The sequence below is a fragment of the Engraulis encrasicolus genome, chromosome 23 (assembly GCF_034702125.1).
Source record: "Engraulis encrasicolus isolate BLACKSEA-1 chromosome 23, IST_EnEncr_1.0, whole genome shotgun sequence".
In the NCBI taxonomy this organism is placed as follows: domain Eukaryota; kingdom Metazoa; phylum Chordata; class Actinopteri; order Clupeiformes; family Engraulidae; genus Engraulis; species Engraulis encrasicolus.
The window spans coordinates 15175131-15201410 of record NC_085879.1 but is presented as its reverse complement, the minus strand read 5'-3'; the positions used below and the strand labels follow the sequence as shown (position 1 = coordinate 15201410).

The 26280-nt window shown below is 44.2% G+C and overlaps 1 protein-coding gene across 1 annotated transcript; it reads left to right on the top strand.

The window, feature by feature from the left end:
• The first annotated feature begins 2919 nt into the window (after positions 1-2919).
• LOC134439925 (organic cation/carnitine transporter 2-like) lies at positions 2920-25284 on the top strand. The gene is made up of 10 exons (XM_063189851.1): positions 2920-3279; positions 4189-4292; positions 5405-5559; positions 5716-5887; positions 6066-6207; positions 7817-7917; positions 8093-8307; positions 20215-20397; positions 20627-20762; positions 25128-25284. The coding sequence occupies exons 1-10, from the start codon at positions 2920-2922 to the stop codon at positions 25282-25284; spliced, it is 1725 nt and encodes a 574-aa protein (XP_063045921.1).
• Positions 25285-26280: the final 996 nt, after the last annotated feature.

Below are 26280 nucleotides of genomic sequence, written 5' to 3'. Positions count from 1 at the left end.
CTATGCTGTCGATCAACATTGATGGAAGCACGTGAGTGAGAACTTGTTGTCACGATGTGGGTGTTATTAAATACAGCGCATTTGCAGTTGGCCACAAATATGAACGAGACGATGAGCTCGCACCGGTTTGCTCTACTAACACACCACGTGTGAGGAGTGGGGGGACAGGCAGTGAGGAGGAGCTGAAGTGGGGACCTGCGCAAACTTGTGTAGAGGTGTGAGACAAGACCCATACACACGTGAGTGAGTTGTTGACCAACCAGTTCATGGGCGCGTGACCTCGGAGGCAGTCCGCCGACGAGCGTTGAAGGGGATAAGCAACTGCAGAGGTTGCAAGATCTGACTGCAGCCGCATTCATCCCGCGATAGTTTTACACCATGTGACATGTCACCTCGTCAACGCAACGTCGACGAAATTTCGAAGTTTGACAGGAAATCTAACCGTCATGCAGCATTTTCATCCAGGATGCATTGCTGTCTAAATGCGCATATCTGCGTTGATGTCATGTCGAATGTACTTAGTAACAGGCTACTGGCACACTGCCCTTTCACGCCTCTCCGCAGGCGGGGTTTAGTCAAAAGATGCTTGCACGCGGTTGGAGCAACCTCATATGAATGACATGACACTTCGACCACTCACGTTGAAGCTTTGTGACGTAGGACGTGTCGTCACGTAAGCGCTGCCAGGTCGGGAACCAAAACAGAACAACGTCCTTTAGAAAATCAACTTGAGGTATTTTGGATAACACCGCTGAAATTGCTGCTTCTATCCCGACGCATGATAACTCCTCGCACGCCGCCATTACTGTTGTGATTCAGGGAGGGGGCGGGCACAGCCGAACTACCCTGGGGGAGGGTGTTGCGTTCGATAAACGTCATACCCACTGAAATCCCTCCCTACGATCCTGATTCGTCGTGCTGCCCCGGTTATTTCGAAAACGGAGGAGGAGAGCGAATCACAGGTGTACCAGAAGGATTGTGTAGCCCAGCCCCCTGGGCGTCAACACATAGCTTCTGGTTCACCAGGAAAGTATTGCATAGCTCCTGCTCAACACATTACACATTGCACTTATCCAATGCAGCAGTTATTTAATTTAGAGATGCACCGGATCCTGATTTTTAGGATCCTGCCGGATAACGGATCCACTGCTTAAGATCCTGCCGGATCCGGAACCGGATACCGGATCCTACGAAAGTGTTAAAACACATGGCCTACTCGCACACGTGGGCCCTTTTTATTACGTTGGCTCAAACTATTTTTTAGACTCATTGACTTACTGCCACACTGCCTGCACTGGCCGCTTCCAAAGGGCTTTCACTCCATGCAGCGATTGAGGTTGTGAAAGACTGACTGAAAAACCTAGGCTAGAGATGCACCAGATCCTGATTTTTAGGTAACTGCCGAATACCGGATCCGGATCCTGTGGAAAACCCTATTATCCTGCCGGATCCGGAACCGGATCTTGGATCCTGTGCATCTCTAATTTAATTACAGTGCCTGGAGCAAAGAGGGATTAGGTTCAGTTCAGTTTGGTTTATTTGATAGGGACAGATACACATCTCGTAGGCTATGCAAGCACAACAGAATAGCATCATAGCATTTATAGCCTTGGCTAATTTCCCATGTCCGTCCCGAAAAGGGCTTTTAAAATAAAATATTAAAAACTGTTTTTTAAAGAGCAGCCTATCCATTCATACAAGCCATTCATTCAATCTGAAAGACAGCTAATACACATAGATAACTAACTATCTATTTCTCTCGTTCATTCATTCATTCAATATTTATTAAAAATGCACAATCTCTGCCTACCTTTCTACCCAACCTACTTGCAGTGTCATGGACACACACACACACACACACACACACACACACACACACACACACACACACACACACACACACACACACACACACACACACACACACACACACACACACACACACACACACACACACACACTGGGAGGAGATATGGGTGGCATTTGAGCCTGCAAACTTCTGATCCAAAAGAGACCTTACCCATCTGCTCCCTCAGATCATGTATGAACAGTATTATCAATATTACTAAAATTAAGAAGAATACAATGATGACAGTCTTTTCCACTAATCGATTATATGCATATGCTGATTGGTCTTGCTCATTGGAAGTCTTACAATACCATTGCATTATAAATAAATGAGTATGAGAAATCATTTTTAGGGGAGTTACTGATGTCAAAGAAAGTCCCTCACATGAACATGTCACTTTATTTGTAGATTTGCAAATGGAATGAGAACTTTAAAATGGAATAAGGTACACAACCCCCTCCCGCAGAACCATGTATTGATCCTGTCAACATTGATACTATCTGACATTTTGGGCAGTCATGGGTGAGCGGCAGTCATGGGTGAGCGGTTAGGGCGTCAGACTTGCATCCCAGAGGTTGCCGGTTCGATTCCCGACCCGCCAGGTTGGTGGGGGGAGTAATCAACCAGTGCTCTCCTCCATCCTCCTCCATGACTGAGGTACCCTGAGCATGGTACCGTCCCACCGCACTGCTCCCCATGGGGCGCCACTGAGGGCTGCCCCCTTGCACGGGTGAGGCATAAATGCAATTTCGTTGTGTGCAGTGTGCAGTGTTCACTTGTGTGCTGTGGAGTGCTGTGTCACAATGACAAATGGGAGTTGGAGTTTCCCAATGGGCTTTCACTTTCTTTCACATTTGCTGGGTCAGTTATCACAAAACTTTAGAACTCAACCCTCAGGTTCAAAAGGTCAGCCTTAAGTGCTCACAGTAAAATCTTAGTGCTGGTAATACCAACCCAACTTTAGTTTAACTCCACCCCTTCTTTCTGCCCACTGCCCGCTATTTTTTAGTTGACACTTCCAGATGTGCTGGTTCTACTGACCTTATTACCTCTTTCATTGATATATCAAGATGAAGGATTATGAGGAAACCATCACCTTTTTGGGAGAATGGGGTCATTTTCAAAGAATGGTTTTCATTGTCTTGAGTCTAGGTTACATTCCCATTGGATTTATGTCCCTAGCAATGGTCTTCCTGGGAGACACTCCTCCTCATCACTGCAGAGTTCCATCACTGAACAGCAGCTATGGAGGACTGGGCTACAATCTGTCCATCCCGACTGAGGAGCTGAAAGGGGAGACCATCCTGAGTCGCTGCAGACGCTACACTGAACAGGAAGAGTCTGGCTCTACCTACAGCAATGACACAGAGGGCTGTGTGGATGGCTGGGTGTTCAGCAAGGAGATGTATGTGTCCACTATTGTCACTGAGGTGAGTCTACGTGTGAGCAATTCCAGTGTTATGCACATGACACCTGGACTCAAAATGGCAATAAATGACCAAGTTTATTTTTTATTCTTTCCCAGTATTTAACTAGGTCTTGCATTTTGAGTTGCCAGTATTTTTTTCAATTACATGTTACTTTATTGTCCCATGGTCCAGTTGACATAATTGAATTGCCTCAAGATAAAATCATCATCATCTAAGAATAATAATAATGCATTTTATTTATAAGCACCTTTCAAGACTCTCAAGGCCACTATTATAAACAATCTTAGAAACAAGGCACATTAAAAGCTCAGAGATCGTAAACACAAGAGAAAACCAAATAGTTTAGAAGTCATAACTAATACACTAACTGAAACCGCTGAGTTTTTAGTCTGGATTTGAACAGAGTTAGTCAATATTGTGGATGGTGGGGCGGGGGAGGGTAGCTGTAGAGGTGACAGAACTGACATTAATCATAATCATAAATCATCAATAAAAAATAAATAAATTCTTGGACTCTGGACACAGCCTCTATCGCTATCTTCTCCTGCCTAGGTTAAGACGACCCAGAGCTAGACACTGGACCCTCCCGGTGTAAGTCTTGTTATTGCATGTCAGTCTTGTTATTGCATGTGTATGTAAACAGCTGCATATGAGCCATGTAATATACCGCTAAACAACTTTAGGTACTCTGCAAACCATAGCAATGCATGCATTACTCATATCTTAACTCATTTAGATAAATGATGGATGAACGATAATCTTCAGACAATCTCTAACACCATTACATTCCCTTATTGTGACTTGAAGTCTTCCCTGGGTCTAGTCGATGAGAGGTAGCCCCAACTTGTATTGTGTTTGCACACTTATTTGTCTGTTTCCCGAAACTGATTTCCATGTTGTCTTCCACAGTGGAATCTGGTATGTGATGATGCATGGAAGGCTCCCTTTACTATAACTGTGTTCTTCACTGCAGTGCTGGTTGGATCTTTTTGTGCAGGACTTTTGGCGGACAGGTAAGGCTTATGCAGCAGCTTTATAAATGCACAGATTAAAAGCTGAATATGATACGAGAGTTCAGAATGTCAGCTTTGATTTTCTGGTGAAATGCAGTAATGTGTGATGTGTGAAACAAATCGGGTCACACCACGCTTTCTTTGAACTCACCCATTTTGTTAGGTTAGCAAAAGCATTGGAACAGTACTGATGGGTGTTTCATGTTGACAAGTTGTTGAATTTTAAGTTTATTTTTTCAAACATCAAATAACTCGTGAGTGAATAATGTGTGTTCTCTACTTTTTGGCATGGGTTTAAACATATAAAGACTGTATTTCTTATCAAATAGTACTTGTATAAACCAGCAAGGATCAGAGAACGTTGTTTGTGGTAGATTGTTGTTCTCTTTTAGACAGTTATCTGATCTTCATGTTGGTTCACACTATTTAATAAGAAATACCATCTTTATAGGTTTACAGCCAGACCAAAAAGTAGAGAAGTCGTGAAAAATGTTTTATTTTTGAAAATCAACCTAAAATCCAACAACAAGGAATACCTATCAGTCACCTTTTCCAATGGGTGGATTTAAACAATGGGTGGTATGTCCTGAAATTTTTCACACATCATACAGTAAATTGTTTTGCCAGGAAATACATTTAAAGGTGACATTCAAAACTCTTGTCTCATATTCATCTATTAGTCTTGAACATTACTGTCTTCAGTGAACAACAATGACTTTTGCCTTACAGTATACTACTGTTCCAAGACTTTAGAAGGGGGCTTCTACTGCATATACACAGGAAAGACCCAACAAGGAATGAATGCTGGAACCATCAATAAAAACAAACACAAAAAAGACTGTCTCAGGGTTCTCATTCCATGTATAACATGGTCTCCCAATAATTCATAAACTAGTAAGCTCGTGAGCCAATTGTAAACAGAAAAGTCATCAACATCAAATCTGCAGCATGTGCATTAATCTCAATCAATTGAAAACAATGGCTGATGCGTATTGCATTTATACTCGTCAAATAAGAACATATTCATACTAAAGTTCAAAGCCCTCAGTCAGTCTAAAATAAGAAACATTTTAATGAACTTCTGTTTTGTTTTTACTAATACCTCTTTCCAGGTTTGGCAGGAAGATCACTTTCGTTTCCACAAAGGCCATGGAGACTCTCATCTACCTACTCCTGGCTTTCTCTAACAGCTGGGAAATATTCTGTGTGATTTACTTTCTTCTCGGAGTGATGAAGACCGCCTCTTGCTGTGCCTGCTTTGTACTGGGTATGTCTGAGTTGCTGCAACACAGTTGAATCAGGGCATTTCAAGAACTACTATACAATTGCATTATAAGCATTGGCATTTTCTCTCTCATCATATGTGAAACTGTTCAATTCCTTGAGCCCCTGGCATTTTGTTTTTTTATTCGCTCGCTATTAGGTTCAGAGCTCCTCAGTAAATCAGCACGTGAGAGTTTTGGGATCCTGGGGGTCAGCCTGTGCTTCGCAACTGGCTATGCCTTCCTTCCACTCTATGCATACTTCATTCGGGATTGGAGGACACTGCAGATAGGACTGTCTCTGTTCGGATTTCTATATATGCCCCTCTGTTGGTAGGCCTCTATACAAAAACACACACACACACACACACAGCATACATGTACCGTTGCAATTTATAACAGTAAGACACACATATAAGAGAACACCACTTGCTGTTTCAGAATACAGCTTTACTTTTCAGAATACAGCTTTACTTCAAACACAAGTCTGCTGTGTTACTGTTCCCCTCAGGTTCATCCCAGAGTCCCCCCGCTGGCTCATCACTCAGGGCCGGTTGCAGGAGGCAGAGGCCATCATTCGAGCTGCTGCCAAGAGGAACGGCATCACGCCACCAGAGGAGATCTTCCAGTTGGAGCATAGTGCTGACACTGAGGTGAGTCAGGCCAGGAGATATACAAGTATTATTTCTGAGTTCAAGAGAACTCCATCCACTTTGTTGGGAAGCAATCAACTATGAGCAGCTCCAACAGCTCTAGGTAGAGGCATATTCAAGGCAGTGACGTGCTTGAAGCGGAGACGCTGTATTGGGACTAAGAAAATGTTTAGACTTCATCTCAGTCTTTTCTGGCATGGACCAGTGGCAAACAGAGGGAGGTGGGTTAACCAGGCCATTTGGGAAACGCTATTCGTTATCTGCTTGGTCAGACCAGCAGCTCGATACGACATTTGAAAGTCGATGATAATCAGTCAAGGAGAATGGCTGAGATCCCTGGCTTTGAGAGCGCCATGCTCTCAGCATCTCTACATTAGTACACCTCCCTCTTAACACCTCCTCAGAGTTCATGACTATTGAGGAATGCTAAGGCTGCATTTTGGTCCACATGGCAGCATGTCTTCCTTCCAGGCTGGAGATGCTAGTCAATGGACTCTCCTCATGATGACAGCACAAATCAAATCACCTTTATTAACCCATTTTAGTGGCCAGGCCGCGATGTTACAACTAGTCAGGTCAAGAGCAATGCAAGTACTTTCTGAGTTTCCGAAAAAACGGGAACTCCTTTCACTTTGTCGAGAAGCAAACAACCATAAGCAAACCAAGGGAGGCAGGTCAACCATGTTGTTTGGGAAATGTTAATTGTTATGCTCTTGGTCAGACCAAGTCTCGAAGAGATTTGAACGTCGATGATAATCAGGCTACCATTTTAGCCTGGTGACTCGTATATGTTGTTTGACCTTTGGTGCCCGGAGGGGGGGGCAATCGCTATTCCGACATAGCGCTATTCCAACATGCCGCTATTCCGGCACTTTTTAGGGGTTAGGGTTAAGGTTAGGGATGTCGGAATAGCGGCATGTAGGAATAGCGGCGGACGGTGGAAAACGTGTCGGTATTCCGACAATAGACATTAACGTCGGAATAGCGACATGTCGGAATAGCGCCACGTAACCGCCTGGAGGCACATATACGCTGCATTCTGGCTCTTGAGATTTTAGCTTTTCAAATAAAAATGTGGGTATGTTACAGCTGAATGAACACATTCTAATGCAATCATGTTTCATGTGTTTACAGTATGTGCATCAAGTTTTTATATGCTGAGGGTAACTGTCCCAAGAAGGGCTTAGGCATTCAGTAGGCGTTTTTTTGTAGGTGCTTTTGCACAGCGAATGAAGTCAATAGAATGTCGATGTGTTCCAGCGAGACTCGCGGACTCGCAGGCGAGTACTGTACATGCGATGCGATGTGGGCGGGTCCCGAGTTGAAAATATTTGATCTTCGAGCGAGGCGAGTAAGCGAGTAACCACTTGGAATGCAGAGTTCGGTACTTCTCGCCTGTTCATTGGCAGTTAAAGCTGCGGGAACGTTCCATGAAAGAGTGGCGAGTAGGCGAGCAAGCAAAATGCTAGCTTTGTGTGTGTACGCTGCTTTGGGCAGATGGAGTACTGTTATATCTGGTTTCTTCACCAGTTGAGGGCCAGTATTTTCTCATTACTAATAGCATAAATAATCTCCATTTTGAGATTAATTTCGGGTACTTTTTTCCCAGGAAACTGATCAAGAATCCAAAGGTCGGGACAAGTACACTTTCTTTGATCTTCTAAGAACTGCAAATCTAAGGAACATCACACTTATATGCATCATGATGTGGTTAGTGAAGGTTTTTGAAGTTTACTATATTTTCATAAAATGCTACCTATAGCGATCTGTGTTCATTGGCATGTTATTACACTTTTAATGTTATAACTGTGTGTCATTACACCTTTCATACCATTTTGCATCTCCTGCTATTATAATGATCCTAAAATGACACATTTTTCTACAGCTTTACAAAATCCCTGATGTACTACGGCCTGTCCTTAAACACCTCCAACCTGGATGGAGATCCTTACCGCAACTGCTTAATTTCTGCTGGCACAGAATTCCTTGGTTATACTTTGGTGTGGTTCGAGGCACGTTATGCTCCTCGCCGGGTCATTCTGCCATTCGCTTTTCTGCTTGGAGGTTCTTTGCTGCTGCTCATCCAGTTTGTGCCCACAGGTTTGTATGAGTTTACAGTAGTACGCATTAGACAGACAATTACAGTATGTTGATCTCTGTTGATTATCAGCCACCTGTGTAAAATGAAAATTCTATTTAGATAGTGAACAGGACCCTGCCCGATAAAGCTTGAAGACAAGTGTTTTATTGTATTTATTTATTTTTACCTCGGCCAAGGAGGTTATGTTTTCGGCCTCGTTGGTTTGTCTGTCTTGTTTGTTTGTCTGTCAGCAGGATTACTCAAAAAGTTATGAAGGGATTTGGATGAAACACTGTGGAGTTGTCGTAAATCATGAAAGGAACAAGTGATTCAATTTTGGTGGTGATCTGGATCACGATCTGGATCCAGGATTTAAAAAAAAATTCTTCACCTTTGCTAGCCTACAAATCTAGATGCCCCTAGTGACCAACGGGTCACGTCAGCCATGGGCAGGCTCTCACCCTGCTGCACCCGCCACGTAACAATCAACTTCCCCAATGTTCACCTCCAACTGGCTTATATGGGCGGTCTCACCTAGGGCTGGGTATCGCAGCCATGTTCCTGTATCGATTCGATTTCGATTCTTAGGGCTTTGAATCGATTAATCACGATTCGATTCGATTCATTCCAAATCGATTCAATCCGTTCTTGGTGCCAGGATTTCCCCCCAAAAGATGCTGTTGCCTATTTTTATATAAAAGTGTCAAAGGGCTGTGGCTTGACAGTGATAACAGATTGCTAATTTGTAATAAGTAGGCCTAGGCCTAATTGACTACCTACTGGGTATTTTCCACAGACCTAAATTAAACAAAAAGAACCAAAAAAATTGATTTCGTGCCCTGTGAATTGATTATGTGAATTTTAAATGAAATCGATCGATTATCGATTAAATCAATTGTTTTACCCAGCCCTAGTCTCACCCCAAAACCAATGCCATTCTTCACTTGGGCTGAGTGAAGTCTGTCATATGGTCGTGTATTGTATTACTTGCACTGACCTTTCCCTGACCTCTCCTATCGTAACAACTCTTTGAATGCATTTCTAGTAAACCATGAAACAAGCTTGAGAAAACTCAATACTTCATCACCAGTACAAGGAATTTCTTACCTGGCCTTCCAAGTTCACATTTGGGTTGTTTGTGACTTGTGTGGTCAAGTCAAGTCAGGTCAAATCAAACTGGTGTCAAGCGCCCCACAGCTTTCCGCAGCTACCCGCAGCTACTCTGGACTTTACGGTCCCATTCACTTCAATTCATTTTTTCGCAGCCAGAACAGGTTTTACAGATTTCGGACTGTGCCGACGCCGCTGGTGTCGTGCGAGGAAAACAACAATTGTGTCGGACGCTACACCTGGTCATGGAACGACATGCGTAACAAGAATGATCATAACTTGTGTCATTTCGAAGATAATTAAAGAAAACCATTTTCACAATGGGACTTCTCATAGACCTGTTTTTGCATGTCTCTCATCTCTTTGCATGTTGACTGTGCAATCACCGTGACAAGTTAACAAGGTGCACGGCGCACAGCTGTATGCGTCCAAAAAAGAAGAATAACATTTCACGATGTACATCTGGAAATAATTCACATCAAAGTTAAGTGTTATTACATAGGGCACCATGGTAATCAATATGTGTGTAAGAACATGTGAAAAAAATAAATCGGTCAGTTTGTCAAAGAAGACACAAAAGATATGCACCACAATGCACAGTATGCACCACACCGTGCTTTTCAATTATATAAAGAACAAATACTGACGGCACGAATGTTTCTTCCCTCAATAATCCCACGTCACATATCAATCAAGCAACTGAGCTAATGTGGCCACAAAGGGGCGGTATTGTACGCTACGCTGACACATTCGAAGTCCTCAGATACAGATAGGCCTACAGTCATGAATTACCTGACAAATTGCTGCTAGGCTATTGCAGTGGGAGCGCTACACTAAAGAACTGTGTCCCATATCTGCCCCTTTCATATTCATACATTGACAATTGAATTGACAAATGAAATACTAATATTTTACTGCGTCTTTTACAGGTGCCCGTATTCTTCAAGTCTGTCGTTACAGCGCAACGACGGTCAGCGCAGATGTGGCGATGTGAACACTCTTGCATTACACCTTTTGCATGTTGTACATGTCTCCAATCTATATATGATTGACTGGTGCCATCTGCTGGCCTCATAAGGCTGCAGCGTAAAGCTCGAAGGAGAACGTGAAATGATGTCGCCCCTAGGCCTACAGATAGGCCTAATCATAGTTGTGGCCGAAGTATTTCTGTTGCATGTGATATTTTTGTGAATGACTATTATTGTAATTTCAGCAACATTCATTATTACTATTACGAGGAGTATTATGTAGCCTAGGTGGTCCTATGACTTAGTTTTGATTGAAATGTGCCGTGCGCTTGAGAAGCAGCAATATGTAGGTGCCCCCCTATCTGTCCTGCATGTCATTCAGGGACACTGTGTGGTTCGCACTGCGTGTTTTTGTGGTGAGATGTGTTCAAATTCGGAGGACTAAAGCATTTTTTGTGTTCTTGGTGTGTTACACGGTAATAGCCTACAGGTTGCGTATTACCATGTCGGGACAGTAAAGTTTACTGTGAAAAACTACAACATGAAAAGCGCTGCCGTGTCGTTGTATGTGTAGTTGGAAGATATAGGATACCTATTGTCATGTCAGGGTAGTTGCACGGTGAACATAGGCAAAGTTGGAGAGATTGAAACGATGAGTGAATGGCAAAGGCCATTGCGATGAGAATGTCTTTGATTATCTTCGACCTGATGCGGGAAATGCCATTCTTGATCAGCAAGCCGTTTAATGGTCATGTTTAGCATCCGAGACAATTGTTGTTTTCCTCGCACAGCAACAGCGGCGTGGGCACCGCCCGTTTGTCTGTAGGCAACCTGTTATCGCTCCAAAAAATGGATTGAGTGAATGGGAGGGTGTAGGCTAATAGGCCTATCATGTGGGCACAAATCTACATAAATCAAGTAGGTAGCAGGCTTCACTCAGGTTTCTTGATAACTTTTAAGGGTGCTGTCCCAAATGAATACTTAGAATAAAAGAAAAGGGGGGCGCACCTTGCATCAAATTGATGCAAGGTGCGCCCCCCTTTTCTTTGATTCACAGATCTACATAAACCATATGCTATTGAATGTATTCTCCCAGCATAATTACGTCCTTGCTTCCTGAAGTGGGCCTAGGCATATGAAGTGATGGGGTGCACAACGAAGAGATGTGTGGTCAAACACCATGAAGCGCATAGCTTGGATGCAGCCATGCCTGCCATTCTGCATATTGTGGGTTCAAGGCCCCTTAATATTCAATTTGAATAGGCCTACACGTGTAGGCTGTGTTACCTCACCCCTGATATGGGCCTACATTATTAGGCTTATTCAGCTCGCTGAATAGGTGCCTTCAGTATTTCTTCAGCGTATCATTCAGGGGCATGTCATTGCACACCGTGTATCTGCATATCCACAGTGTCTGTCTGCTTAGAGAAATGAGGCATTTTCCTTTTGCACTAGGCTACATGTGTGGTACGAAGTTCCTTACTTTAATCATGCCACGATGTTCCTTCAATATGTAGGCCTACATTGTTCTGGTCGTGCACATTGTTGCCTAACCATGAAATTGTGACGGCACAGTCAACATGCAAAAAGATTGGAGACATGTACAACATGCAAAAGGTGTAATGCAAGAGTGTTCACATCGCCACATCTGCGCTGACCGTCGTTGCGCTGTAACGACAGACTTGAAGAATAAAAGCACCTGTAAAGCACGACAGACTTGAAGAATAAAAGCACCTGTAAAAGACGCAGTAAAATATTAGTATTTCATTTGTCAATTCAATTGTCAATGTATGAATATGAAAGGGGCAGATATGGGACACAATTCTTTAGTGTAGCGCTCCCACTGCAATAGCCTAGCAGCAATTTGTCAGGTAATTCATGACTGTAGGCCTATCTGTATCTGAGGACTTCGAATGTGTCAGCGTAGCGTACAATACCGCCCCTTTGTGGCCACATTAGCTCAGTTGCTTGATTGATATGTGACGTGGGATTATTGAGGGAAGAAACATTCGTGCCGTCAGTATTTGTTCTTTATATAATTGAAAAGCACGGTGTGGTGCATACTGTGCATTGTGGTGCATATCTTTTGTGTCTTCTTTGACAAACTGACCGATTTATTTTTTTCACATGTTCTTACACACATATTGATTACCATGGTGCCCTATGTAATAACACTTAACTTTGATGTGAATTATTTCCAGATGTACATCGTGAAATGTTATTCTTCTTTTTTGGACGCATACAGCTGTGCGCCGTGCACCTTGTTAACTTGTCACGGTGATTGCACAGTCAACATGCAAAGAGATGAGAGACATGCAAAAACAGGTCTATGAGAAGTCCCATTGTGAAAATGGTTTTCTTTAATTATCTTCGAAATGACACAAGTTATGATCATTCTTGTTACGCATGTCGTTCCATGACCAGGTGTAGCGTCCGACACAATTGTTGTTTTCCTCGCACGACACCAGCGGCGTCGGCACAGTCCGAAATCTGTAAAACCTGTTCTGGCTGCGAAAAAATGAATTGAAGTGAATGGGACCGTAAAGTCCAGAGTAGCTGCGGGTAGCTGCGGAAAGCTGTGGGGCGCTTGACACCAGGTCAAATCAAGTGTACTTTATTGTCAAAAGTCTATGTAACAGGGTAAGCACCGAAGTTTGAAATTGCGATTAACCATAATCCAATGTGCAGTTAAACTAAACGTATAAGTAAGACATTGTCTGTAACCACACACACACACACGCACCCAAAAAACATACCCTACATACTGATAGCCTACATGAATTTACATTCTTCCTCTGTGTGACAGAGTGCTCTGTCTAGCTCCTCCGTACAGCACCTAGTTAATTGTCTCTGGTCACTGGAACAGGGGTGCACACCTGTATTTAGCTGACTAGCGGCTGATACCATCCTTTTAACAAGCGTCAGTACATGAGAAGCACACACACAGTCACTAACAATAACATTCATCCACAACGGTAAACACAGACTTGGCAACAAACATTAGTATTTACAAACATTTTTGCGCAATGCACGCGACTTCAAACAAACATTCATTCACACGAACACAAACACTGAAACTTTTCCCCCCGACTTCGGCTACACTCACGCGACAAATAGTAAACAAACACTCACCGAGTAGCGCAGGTTAAATCCTGTTTGATAAGAGCCCCCTTTCTTTGTGTTTTGTTAAGTTCTCCATTTTTGCCCAATAGTTTTAACTCCAGCAGCATTTGTTTGGGGAGGGTTTGTATGGTGTGCGCGCCGCCATGACAGGCAAACTCGAGCAGTGGGGTTGAGGGCTTGTTCAAGCGCCTCAGCTCTGCGCAATGCAGTGTGGGTACGGGGTAAACTACTTTTTACGGGGATTTTGATGAAGTATTGAAATATTGTGCTTTACATGGGGAAACTGTGCAATGATTATGATGCATATGAAGTGTATTATTTTGCAACTAACTACTGAATGTAGAAGTAATGTGTTAAAGTGCCTATTAGTGATTATTGTGTTTAAATGTGAAGATAGTATGACCTGTGGGAGGGGTTGAGCATTTGAAATACTGAGCTGTGATCATTCTGAGAGAGAGAGAGAGTGAGCAGAAGCATTGAGTACCAGCTCAGGTAAACTGTTGTACTTCAGATTGTGGCTGTAAGTGGAATTTACCTTTTTGAGACTGAACTACTTTGGACATTATCTTTTGCTTATTTTTGATGGACTTGAATAATTATTTTGGACTCTCAAATTAGTTTATTTTCTTTATTGAATTTTTCTTTTTTATTGGCCAACTTTATTTACAAGCCACAATTTCACGTTTTTGTCACTTTTTTGGATTTTGGGTGCACTTCAAATAATAAACACCCTGCACTTAAGTGCTGCTGTGGCGGAGCCAGTCTGTTTTTTCTAAAGGAACCCAACCTGAGCCGTGGTACTTTGTGACATATGGTGGCAGCGGTGGGATTGGCCAGCCACAGGAAGTGCATCACCAAATTTCAAGATGGCCGACGTGAAAGGTGAGAAGCAAGAAGAAGAATGGCAGGAGGCATCGGAGGTGCATGAAGAGGAGCCAGAGCCGGTGGTACGCTCGAAGATGACTTCGAGTACTCCGACAGAACAGAAACCCAAAGCCCGGTTCCAACCAGAGGTGACGGCAGCAGCATCACTGGAGGAAGCAGAACGGACATCAGAGAAGGAGGCGGAGCGTACAATGGGAGATGTAGCAGGCCTGCTGAGGGAGTTCCTGACGGTGCAGCAGCGTCGTGAGGAGACCATCCTGGCAGAGATTCGTGGCCTGGCTACACACCTGGGACAAGGACAAGCCGGAGGACAGCATGCAGCATCGAGGACCGCAGCTACGTCAGAGAGTGCCGTAGAGTCGGAGAGTCCACGGATGGGCCTCCCCACACTAACCCCCCCATCGTCGTCGAGGCACCAGAGAAGAGCCAGCAGACTTGTTTGATGAGCCGTGGTCAGTTCCTGCTCCAGCGCAAGACCAGCCTGCTGCAGTTCAAGATCGACCTGCTGCAGCTCCAGCTCAACAAGCGCAGCCAGAGAGGGTTGTGCGTAAGGAGCCCAAGATGCCGGTGTACCAACAAGGTGAAGACATAGAAGATTACCTGCTTCGTTTCGAGCGCATGGCCAGAACGTGGGCGTGGCCAGAGAGAGACTGGGCGTGCCGCCTAGTGCCACTGCTGACGGGGAAGGCGCTTGCTGCCTACACAGCGATGGATGAGGAGAAGTCCAACACCTACAAGCATCTACGAGAAGCGATCCTGGAGAAGTTCGACGTGACGACTGAGACCTACCGACAGCGCTTCAGGACGCCGACGACACCACCAGGAGAGACCCCGACGGAGACGTACAACCGCCTGAAGAACCTGTATCGGCGCTGGATAAAGCCGGAGCAGCATTCCAAGGAGGACATCGCGGAGACGATCATCATGGAGCAGCTGATCAACGTTCTGCCGTACGACGTCCGGACCTGGGTGAAAGAGCACGAGCCGAAGGATGCTAAGACCACTGCAAAACTTGCCATGCAGTACCTCAACGCTCATCGGCGTGGCAGTCAGCGACCTCAAGCATCACCACACTTTCAGAGTAATCAGCGACCCCAAGCACCACTGCACCTCCAAGGCACTCATCGATCTCAAGCACCCCAGCGATCTCAAGCAACCCAAGATGTCAAAGACACACGGGACGGTAGAGGTACCATGGGTGGGGCTGTGAGATGGGATGGTTCGCAGAATAGAGGGCGAGAGATTGTCTGTTATAACTGTCAGCAGCAAGGTCATAAGGCTGTTGTGTGTCCTATAAGAAAGCCAAAGCTTAACGGGTTTTGCTATGTGCCGAGGGAGGGAGACTGTCTTGATGGGGATGATGATGATAATGATAATGCTGATGAAATGAAATCTGAGATTCTGTTGAATGGACAAGCTGTGAATGCACTGGTTGATACTGGTAGCTCTGTGACTCTCGTGAACAGATCCCTGCTACCATCTGATAACCTGAACTATGAAAAGAAAATGTTTGTGCAATGTGTACATGGTGATGAGAAGGAATACCCGACTACTGAAGTGACTGTAACTGCAAAGGGTCAAATGTTCCTGATTAATGCTGGTGTGGTGAGAGATTTGCCAACTGATATAGTCTTGGGGAGGGACTTACCAGTGTTGACAGAGCTACTGGATGCACCTAAAAGTGAAGCTGCAGGAGGGCATCTGTCTTGTGCAGTGTTCACCAGATCCCAAACGAAGGGCGGGCTAGAGCCCCTACCAGACTTGTGTAGTAGTTTGTACCAGGGTGGGTCTAAAGGCCCCAGGAAGACGCGCCAACAGCGGCGCATAGCGAAGCATTTGGGTACCCCGGTGGCTAAGCCGGAAACCACTGCTCTTAAAGCTGATGGGTTGTGGGAGGTGCCAGAGAACATGGGAGCATTGCAAGCTGGGGATGTGTCGTTGAAACCTTTGTTTGACAGAGTGAATGGGAAGGGAGGTGATCAAGTAGGGGTGGATGGGGAAAGAGTAATGTTGGAGAATGGGCTGTTATACATTGAAGGGGATAATGTTAAGCGCCTAGTTATACCGAGCACATGCCGACCTCTAGTCCTTCACCTCGCACACACACTACCCTGGGCAGGTCATTTGAAACTCCAGAAAACGTACCTGAGATTAAGCTTGCGATTCTTTTGGCCCTCCATGTATACCGATGTGCGTACATATTGTGCTAACTGTCCAGTGTGCCAGAAAACAGGTGCTGTGCGGAGAGCGGACAGAGTACCGCTGCACCCATTACCCGTGATCTCCACCCCCTTCGAACGCATCGCCATGGACATCGTCGGACCACTGGAGAAGAGCAGCTCTGGGTACCGATTCATCCTGGTGATCTGCGATTACGCGACCCGCTATCCGGAGGTCTTCCCGTTGCGGTCCATCACCACGCCTAAGCTCATCAGTGCCCTGGTCCAGCTTTTCTCCCGGGTTGGATTCCCGAAAGAAATTCTCACTGACCAAGGGACGAACTTCACATCACGACTGATGCACCAACTCCACCAGCAGCTGGGTATCAAAGCCCTCCGGACCAGCCCATACCATCCGCAGACGGACGGACTCGTGGAGAGATTCAACCACACCCTCAAGAGCATGTTGAGGAAATTCGTCTCAGACACCGGCAAGGACTGGGACAAATGGCTTCCCTTCCTCCTGTTTGCATACAGGGAGGTGCCTCAAGCCTCGACGGGATTCTCCCCATTCGAGCTGGTGTACGGTTGGCAGGTTCAAGGTCCATTGGACCTGCTGAAGAAGACGTGGGAGAGGCCAACAGAAGCTTCATCCGAGGTGGGCATCGTGCAGTACGTGCTGCGAATGAGGGACTGCCTGGACCAGTACCGAGAGGAGGCTGAAGAGAACTTGCGGAAGGCGCAGAAGGCACAGAAGCTCTGGTATGACCAGTATGCCAGGCACCGTGAGTACCAGCCAGGTCAGAAGGTCATATTACTGCTCCCCACCAGCACCAGCAAGCTCCTCGCGAAATGGCAAGGCCCATACGTCATCGCCAAGAAGATGGGTCCAGTCACATACCAGGTACACCACCCTGACAAGGGCAAGACCACCCAGGTGTACCATGTGAACATGTTGAAAGAGTAGAAGGAGATGAAGACTGAAGAAACAAAGGTGAAGTCGGAGCATTCAGAAATGAAGATGAAAGAAGTAAAGACAGAGATGGTGGACACAAAGATGGAGACAGCAGAGGTGAAGAGAAAAGGTGCCAAGGTGATGATGGTGCGGAAAGTGGATGCAGATGCAGATGAAGAAGATGAGGATGACATGCAGACCTGGAGGCCACGGAAAGAGGCTACAGTCACCCTTGACCACTTGAAGGCGGACATGAAGGCAGATCTTCTGGGGGTCTTCAACCACTTCCCATCACTGTTCCAGCCTAGACCAGGGCTCACTGGAGTGCTGGAGCACAAGATCCACTTGAAAGACCCCACTCCAATCCGGCAGAGGCCTTACAGGGTGCCAGAGACCCTGGTGTCTGGACTGAGAGAAGAGGTCCAGACCATGCGGGAGTTGGGTGTAATCGAGGATTCGATGAGCGAGTGGAGCAGAACGCCTAGTGGGCTCTTCCAATTCACCGTCATGCCGTTTGGTTTGCACGGTGCGCCAGCCACATTCCAACGGCTAATGGACAGAGTCCTCCAGGGGTGTGACGATTGCTGTGCTGCTTACCTGGACGACGTTGTGATCTTCAGCGAGACCTGGACAGAACACTGCCAGCATCTGCAGAGAGTTCTCCAACGGATCCAAGAGGCAGGACTTACCTTGAACGTCCAGAAGTGCGAGTGGGCCAGGGATGAGACCAAGTACCTGGGATACCTCGTTGGCCATGGAGAGGTCCGACCGCAAGTCGACAAGGTAGAAGCCATCATGAAACGTTCTCGACCTCGGACCAGAAAGCAGGTCAGGTCGTTCCTTGGACTTGTTGGATGGTACCGCCGTTTTATTCCCCATTTCTCCACCATCGCCGCACCTCTAACTGATCTCACCAGCAAAGCCGCCAGGAATCCAGTTCAGTGGACTGAAGAATGTGAGAAGGCCTTCACTGCATTGAAGACATGTCTTTGTTCCTCTCCAGTACTGCAAAGTGCAGACTTCACACAGCGGTTTCTGGTGCAAGTTGATGCCTCGTCAGTAGGGATCGGAGCTGTCCTGGTTCAAGGGAAGCCAGGTGAAGAAAGGCCAGTGCTCTATCTGAGCCGGAAGCTACTGCCCAGAGAGCAACGTTATTCTACAATTGAGAAGGAGTGCCTTGCAATTAAGTGGGCTCTGGAGAGTCTACGCTATTACTTGTTGGGCCGAGAGTTTGATCTGGATACAGACCATCGAGCTCTAACCTGGATCCAGACCATGAAGGACCACAACGCGAGAGTGACCAGATGGTATCTCGCACTTCAACCTTACAGATTCAAGATCCGACACAAATCCGGAAAGCAGAACATACCGGCGGATTACCTGTCCCGATTGCAGATGCTCTGCAATCTAGGAGAAGGGGAAGGTGATGTGACAGAGTGCTCTGTCTAGCTCCTCCGTACAGCACCTAGTTAATTGTCTCTGGTCACTGGAACAGGGGTGCACACCTGTATTTAGCTGACTAGCGGCTGATACCATCCTTTTAACAAGCGCCAGTACATGAGAAGCACACACACAGTCACTAACAATAACATTCATCCACAACGGTAAACACAGACGACATCTAACATTAGTATTTACAAACATTTTTGCGCACTACACGCGACTTCAAACAAACATCCATTCACGCGAACACAAACACTGAAACTTTTTCCCCGACTTCGGCTACACTCACGCGACAAATAGTAAACAAACACTCACCGAGTAGCGCAGGTTAAATCCTGTTTGATAAGAGCCCCCTTTCTTTGTGTTTTGTTAAGTTCTCCATTTTTGCCCAATAGTTTTAACTCCAGCAGCATTTGTTTGGGGAGGGTTTGTATGGTGTGCGCGCCGCCATGACAGGCAAACTCGAGCAGTGGGGTTGAGGGCTTGTTCAAGCGCCTCAGCTCTGCGCAATGCAGCGTGGGTACGGGGCAAACTATTTTCTACGGGGATTTTGATGAAGTATTGAAATATTGTGCTTTACATGGGGAAACTGTGCAATGATTATGATGCATATGAAGTGTATTATTTTGCAACTAACTACTGAATGTAGAAGTAATGTGTAAAAGTGCCTATTAGTGAATATTGAGTTTAAATGTGAAGATAGTATGACCTGTGGGAGGGGTTGAGCATTTGAAATACTGAGCTGTGATCATTCTGAGAGAGAGAGAGAGTGAGCAGAAGCATTGAGTACCAGCTCAGGTAAACTGTTGTACTTCAGATTGTGGCTGTAAGTGGAATTTACCTTTTTGAGACCGAATTACTTTGGACATTATCTTTTGCTTCTTTTTGATGGACTTGAATAATTATTTTGGACTTTCAAATTAGCTTATTTTCTTTATTGATTTTTTTCTTTTTATTGGCCAACTTTATTTACAAGCCACAATTTCAATTTTTTTCACTTTTTGGATTTTGGGTGCACATCAAATAATAAACATCCTGCACTTAAGTGCTGCTGTGGCAGAGCAAGTCTGATTTTTCTAAAGGAACCCAACCTGAGCCGTGCTACTTTGTTCATTCACTCACAACACAAATCCACATCCACACACACACACACACACACACACACACACACACACACTCAACTTTGTGTGTCTCGTGTAATTGAAAGTGAATTATGGTGTGCAGGAAAAAAAAAAACATTCATTCATTAGTTCATTCATCTTGTGCTGCTTTTTTTCCCTCCAGAGCTCAGTTGGTTGACTGTGACTTTGGCAATGACAGGAAGACTGGTTGTGATCGGGGTCTATACATTTATTGATGTCTATTCCACGGAACTCTTCCCCACTGTCGTCCGCAACATGGGATTGGGTGTCTGCACTATGGCCTCTGGAATTGCAAGTGCTGTCTCACCGTACATAGCCCATATTGGTAAGTACATTGATATGACATGCATATGATATGAAATCCCCTAAAAGTAGACATTTTGGTGAAATTACATACACAACATGAAATCATTTCTTTGCATGGAAACAGTCAAGGTGGTAGGTGATGATTGTCAAGGTGTCTTAGTTACCCTTTGCAGTAAAGAGCTGGGGAAAGCCCTGCACACTACATACTACATACATACATACACTTCTTGTATTCTTTTTCCTTTTAGGTACATATAACAAGACACTACCTTTTATTCTGATGGGCACAATCTCCCTCTTCTCTGGTGGTCTGAGCCTGTTGTTACCAGAGACAAAAGGAGAAGAACTCAAACAGCTCATCACCCAAGTTAAACCTATCCGGTGGTGAGTTATACACCTTTGCATTTGCATTTGTTTCACTGTCATTTCAGCATGGGATAATATCAAGAAAGGTTGCTTTGGATTTTTACAGGTATTGCCACAAGAAGAGAGCTGGATAGAGGTCTGCATTTGAGGCATGAAGAGAAGACAGACCAACACTAAGACAACAGGATACCATCACCAAACTTTGATGAAACACTTTTAAGCAGCAACTGTTTTGTACGTATCTGTGGGCCTGGTGTACATTACAGAGTGCGTCACTGCACTCATCCAGATTAAACTTTGGTGAACTACATTGTGTAAGACATGAGGTGTGGAGATATTGTGGTGCACTGTGATAATACATCACAACATACAGTCCCAGGAAAAAGTTTGTACACCCTTTGAAATTTCTTACATTTCTGTCAAAATTGGTCATAAAGCATGGTCTGATCTTCCCGGAAATCACAAGAAGGAACAACCAGAGTCTGCTTTAACTAATTCAACCCAAACATTTACAAGTTTACATATTTTCATTGGCCATAAGATGTAAACATTCACAGGACAGAAAGGCATAAGTAAGTACACCCTTGCATTCAATAGGTGTTAACCCTAAGTTTGTCGCAATAACCTCAACCAGATGTTTCCTGTAGTTGCAGATCAGATTAACAAAACAATCTGGATGTATCTTGACTCCCTCTTCTTTAGAAAACTGCCCTTCTTCAGCAAGGTTTCTGGGATATCTGGAGTGAATAGCTTTCTTGACTTCATGCCATATCATCTCAAATGTTTTTTGTCAGAGCTTTGACTGGGCTATTCCAGAATGTGTATTTCATTGTTATGAAGTAATTCAAAAAGTCAATTGCCTCTAAAGTATGGGTTGTTGTCCCATTTCAGCACCCATCCTCTTGTGTGCCTCAACTGTGTGACAGACTACCTCACATTTTTTCTGTAAAATATCTCAATAAACTTCTGAGTTCATTGTTCCACTGATAATAGCAAACTGACAAGGGCCTGAGGCACCAAGGTAACCGCATATAATGATGCTCCCGCCACCATACTCAAAGGTGGAGATGATGTTTTGGTGAAGGTGTGGTTCTCCAGTTCTCCTCCAAACATGATACTATGTGTTCCCCTGAAAAATTCAACTTTGGTTTCAACGTTGGTCTGCAGAATATTTAGCAGTAATTTTATGAAGCATATAAATGCTTTTTCGCAAACCTCAAAGGTGCAGCAATATTTTTTGGACAGAAACCCCATTAATTTTAGATTGGCAGAATGAACCCCATTTTTAGTTATTCTTGGTTACATCTCCACTTCTGAGTATGGTGGCGGGAGCATCATTATATGCGGCTACCTTGCTGCCTCAGGCCTTTGAAAGTTTGCTATTATCAGTGGAGCAATGAACTCAAGTTTATTGTGATATTTTACAGAAATAACGTGAGGAAGTCTGTCACACAGTTGAAGCACACAAGAGGATGGGTGCTGAAATGTGACAACAACCCATACTTTAGAAGCAAATCGACATTAGAATGGCTTCATAACAATGAAATACACATTCTGGAATAGTCCAGTCAAAGCCCTGACTAAAAACAATTGAGATTATATGGCATGAAGTCAATAAAGCTATGCACTCCAGACATCCCAGAAACCTTGCTGACGAGAGGCAGTTCTCTAAAGAAGAGGGAGACAAGATACATCCAGATTGTTTTGTTAATCTGATCTGCAACTACAGGACAAGTCTGGTTGAGGATATTGCAACTAACTGAGGGTTAAAACCTATTTAATGCAAGGGTGTACTTACTTATGCCGCTTGTGAATGTTATGGCCTTTTGGCCAATAAAAATATGATAACATGTAAATGTTTGTGTGGAATTAGTTAAAGCAGACTCTGATTGTTCCTTCTTGAGATTTCCGGGAAGGTCAGACCATGTTTTATGATAAATTTTGACTGAAATGTAAGAAATTTCAAAGGGTGTACAAACTTTTTCCTGGGACTGTATATGGGCAGAGTGCAATTCTGTGTGGGACATTTCCCAACCCACCTCATCTCTTTCTCCCACTCTCTCTTCTTCTGGCGCTTGTGGACTGAGTATGATACCAGCTTAATGACAGGCTACAAAAAGCCATTCACTTGCGCTAGCCTAGCGCCAGCGACCTCCAGAATTACAAGGACTGCTTGGAATATCAAAAAAGGCCTAAGGGCGAATCCCATTTCTAATTCTACGCCTTCCCCTTGAAACACAATCCCTACGAATTGAGACAGCCCTTGAACAATCACGGAATGACACCCATAGCATTCAAACACCAGCATGTCTACGGTTAGACCAACGATATTGCCGGTAAGCTTAATTACTCGGGCAACAATTTAAAAAAGGACAAAGGTGTTGCACAACCCTTGCAATACCTTCATGACTTCAATGCATTGTGTTGATGTTAATAGCGATTTTTTTTTCATATGCATTTCACGGAGACAGAATACCATTGCCATTACACATTGGGACAATGTTAAACTTAGTACAATGTAATAATTATTACCACTTTAAAACCGTCAATTACAGCGAAAATGCTTATATTTGTGTGGATGCCGCTAATTTTTAAAGGCATTCGCAATTCATTCGGGGAAATCTGTCGTAGCCCTCGGTTTGGAGGGGTAGAAAGCCATTCCCCTAACACCTACCCCTCTGTCTTAATGTGAATTGGGACGCCACTACCTGAGCTAGCTCTCTTCTGAGACTTTCATTGGGGTGTGTCCATTTCTGCACCACCCTAATTTACTCAAAAATAAATAATATGTTATGTAAGTCTATACAAGTTATATAAATATTATAAAACTTTATGTTCAACAAATATTGTATTAAATGTAGTTTATAGATATTGTGGAGATACCATGCACTGAATAGGGCTTACTCTAATTCTACCAGGTACCGCTTACTGTGGTGGTCGTCCATGAACCAATACAGTATATCACGAAAGTGAATGCACCCCTCACAGTTTTGCAGATTTGTGAGTATATCTTTTCATAGGAAAGCATTACAGAAATCCCACTTTGACACAATGATTAGTGACCTTTTAACAACATATTTAACCGCTTAAATGTCTTGTTCACTCAGAAAAAAACTAAATAAAGCCATGAATGTTTGAACATGTACTCACAAAAGTGAGTACACCCAAGATGAAAATCCGGTAGAGAAGGGGCTGTGTTTGCTAGAATTGTCTCGAAATGAAACTAAATGAAAAGGGATGAAAAGGGAGGTCATCAGTGTGCGTTTCAACCTTTCTTTGCATTGAACTTTTACATTTTGAGTCTGCATCTGGCTTAAATAGATTGGTGTGAGATTTGAATGCAATCCTATGGAGAATATCATGATCTGCTTCAGTAGTCACAGTGCATGTTGACATGCATGTTTCTTTTAGGTGTATTTCAGATTACCAATGTTGACAGCAGCCATGCATCCCCAAACCATGTCAGTCCCACTACCATGCTTGGCTTTTGATAGGATACACTTTTTTTTGTAAAACTCACTTGTTTACCACCACACATGCTTGACACCATCTAAAGTATATTTGTTTATCTTGGTCTCTTCAGATCACACAACATGGTTCCAGTGATCCATATCCTTGGTCTGTTCATCTCTCTTGAGACCAAGGTTGAAACGCACACTGATGACCTCCCTTTTCATCCCTTTTCATTTTGTTTCATTTCGAGACGATTCGAGCCAACACAGCCCCTTCTCTATCGGATTTTAATCTGGGGTGTACTCATTTTTGTGAGTACATGTTCAAACATTAATGGCTGTATTATGTTTTTTTCTGAGTGAACAAGAAATTTAAGTGGCTAAATAAGTTGTTAAAAGGTCACTAATCATTGTGTCAAAGTGAAATGTCTGTAATGCTTTCCTATGAAAAGATATACTCACAAATCTGCAAAAACTGTGAGGGGTGTATTCACTTTTGTGATATACTGTATATACTAGTTGTGTACCTCACTGAACAAGACCTTTTAATCTGTGTGGGTTTTTTTTTCAATAGTATTTTTACAGTAGCGGAGGAGACTGGGAATGGAAAAAGATTCCACTTTTTGTATCAGGATCTACAATATTACTTAGAAGCTATTTGGATTTATGGTTCAATACAATACATACACTTATTGCTTTCTCTTAATTGTCAAAACCATTTTAAGATAATTACAGCACAATTTCCATTTGAACAGTACAGTAAGGATGTGGGTACATGCACCCAATCCACCTCTGCTTGTGTCATGTTGTATGTAAAATATGTGGGCAGCTGGCAGTTATGATGGCAGTGCCTGTGGAGTAGTGTGTGGGGACAGTAGGTACCGTCCTCCAGGGTGCTTCAGTGACATTTCCTGCAGGTGAATGATTCCAGCCTGGTCATGGCTCCCTCTCCTGAAGCAGACAGCCTCTCCTACTCCACTGACCGTGGCAGAGAGACAGGCGTGGGCTACCCTAGTGCGACCTCTGCTGGAGATATCAAGAAAAACATGCTTGATGAGGAAGTGTATTTTACAAGAATCTCCTGCTAATTCCAAGTCCATATAATTATGCTTCTAACATACCTCATGAAACGTTTACTTAACGTGACAGCTTTGTGTCATCTACCATTCAGGGGCTTTTGAAATACAGTATGCCCTCCATACCCATGTGCCTGGGTTAAAGTTTTACAAAGTGCTTATGTTTTCTATTAGCGTATACATGGATTTTTGGATCTCAATATTCTTAATTTTGGGGCCGTTTTGTGAGTGGGATGAGCGCATTGGGGTCCTGGATTTCGCCACATGTTCATCACAGCTGTTTGATTGCAGTTTGGAACTGGCTTTCAATGGAGTCTTGGAATATAGTGGGCCCAAACTTGGGTTCCCATTACGTTGGAGCCCTATCTCGCGTCGTCGTAAAGTCTTCACGAACAAAATGTGGGAAATTCTGGGGGAAATTCTAGGCAGAATGTACAAGGGCGTGGTGAATTCACGTTATTGCCCGTGTTTCGTGGTTGATTTACGGTTTCAGTCTCGTGGTTGATTTACGATATGCATTGAAAACTACGTGGTTGATTTACGATAGGCCTATGCATGCGTTGGCATTTGCGTTGGCATTTTTGCACGGCCGGCAGCTTTTGTGATATGCACCGGAATTCTCATCCGCCCTGTATCTGCTTGTAGACCGAGTAAAGTTAAGTACAGGGTACAGTGGGGTAAATCAAATATACCTGTGTAACAACAAGACTCTGATCTAATTCCAAAGTGTAGGCATAACATAAATGACAGTCCCAAAACAATTGCTGACCATATCGAAGATTGTGTAAATCTCTGTTTATGTTGACATTCGGTTCCTGCCATACATTTGTCCCACATCGCTTGATGAGAATTCCGGTGCATATCACAAAAGCTGCCACACCGGCCGCGACAGAACACTGCAGATACATTCCTTTGATCAAAGTAGCCTACATCAAATGCACTGTAGCCATGACAGAACCGGCCGCCTCCCGATTTAAAACACCGCTGATAGCCTGATTACACTCATGC

Bases quoted from the DNA above. Each gene is read 5' to 3' on its own strand.
- LOC134439925 (XM_063189851.1), top strand. From the start codon at position 2,920: ATGAAGGATTATGAGGAAACCATCACCTTTTTGGGAGAATGGGGTCAT. The intron at 4,293-5,404 runs GTAAGGCTTATG...ACCTCTTTCCAG, and splicing joins GCAGGACTTTTGGCGGACAG to GTTTGGCAGGAAGATCACTT. The intron at 20,763-25,127 runs GTGAGTTATACA...GAATGATTCCAG, and splicing joins CAAGTTAAACCTATCCGGTG to CCTGGTCATGGCTCCCTCTC.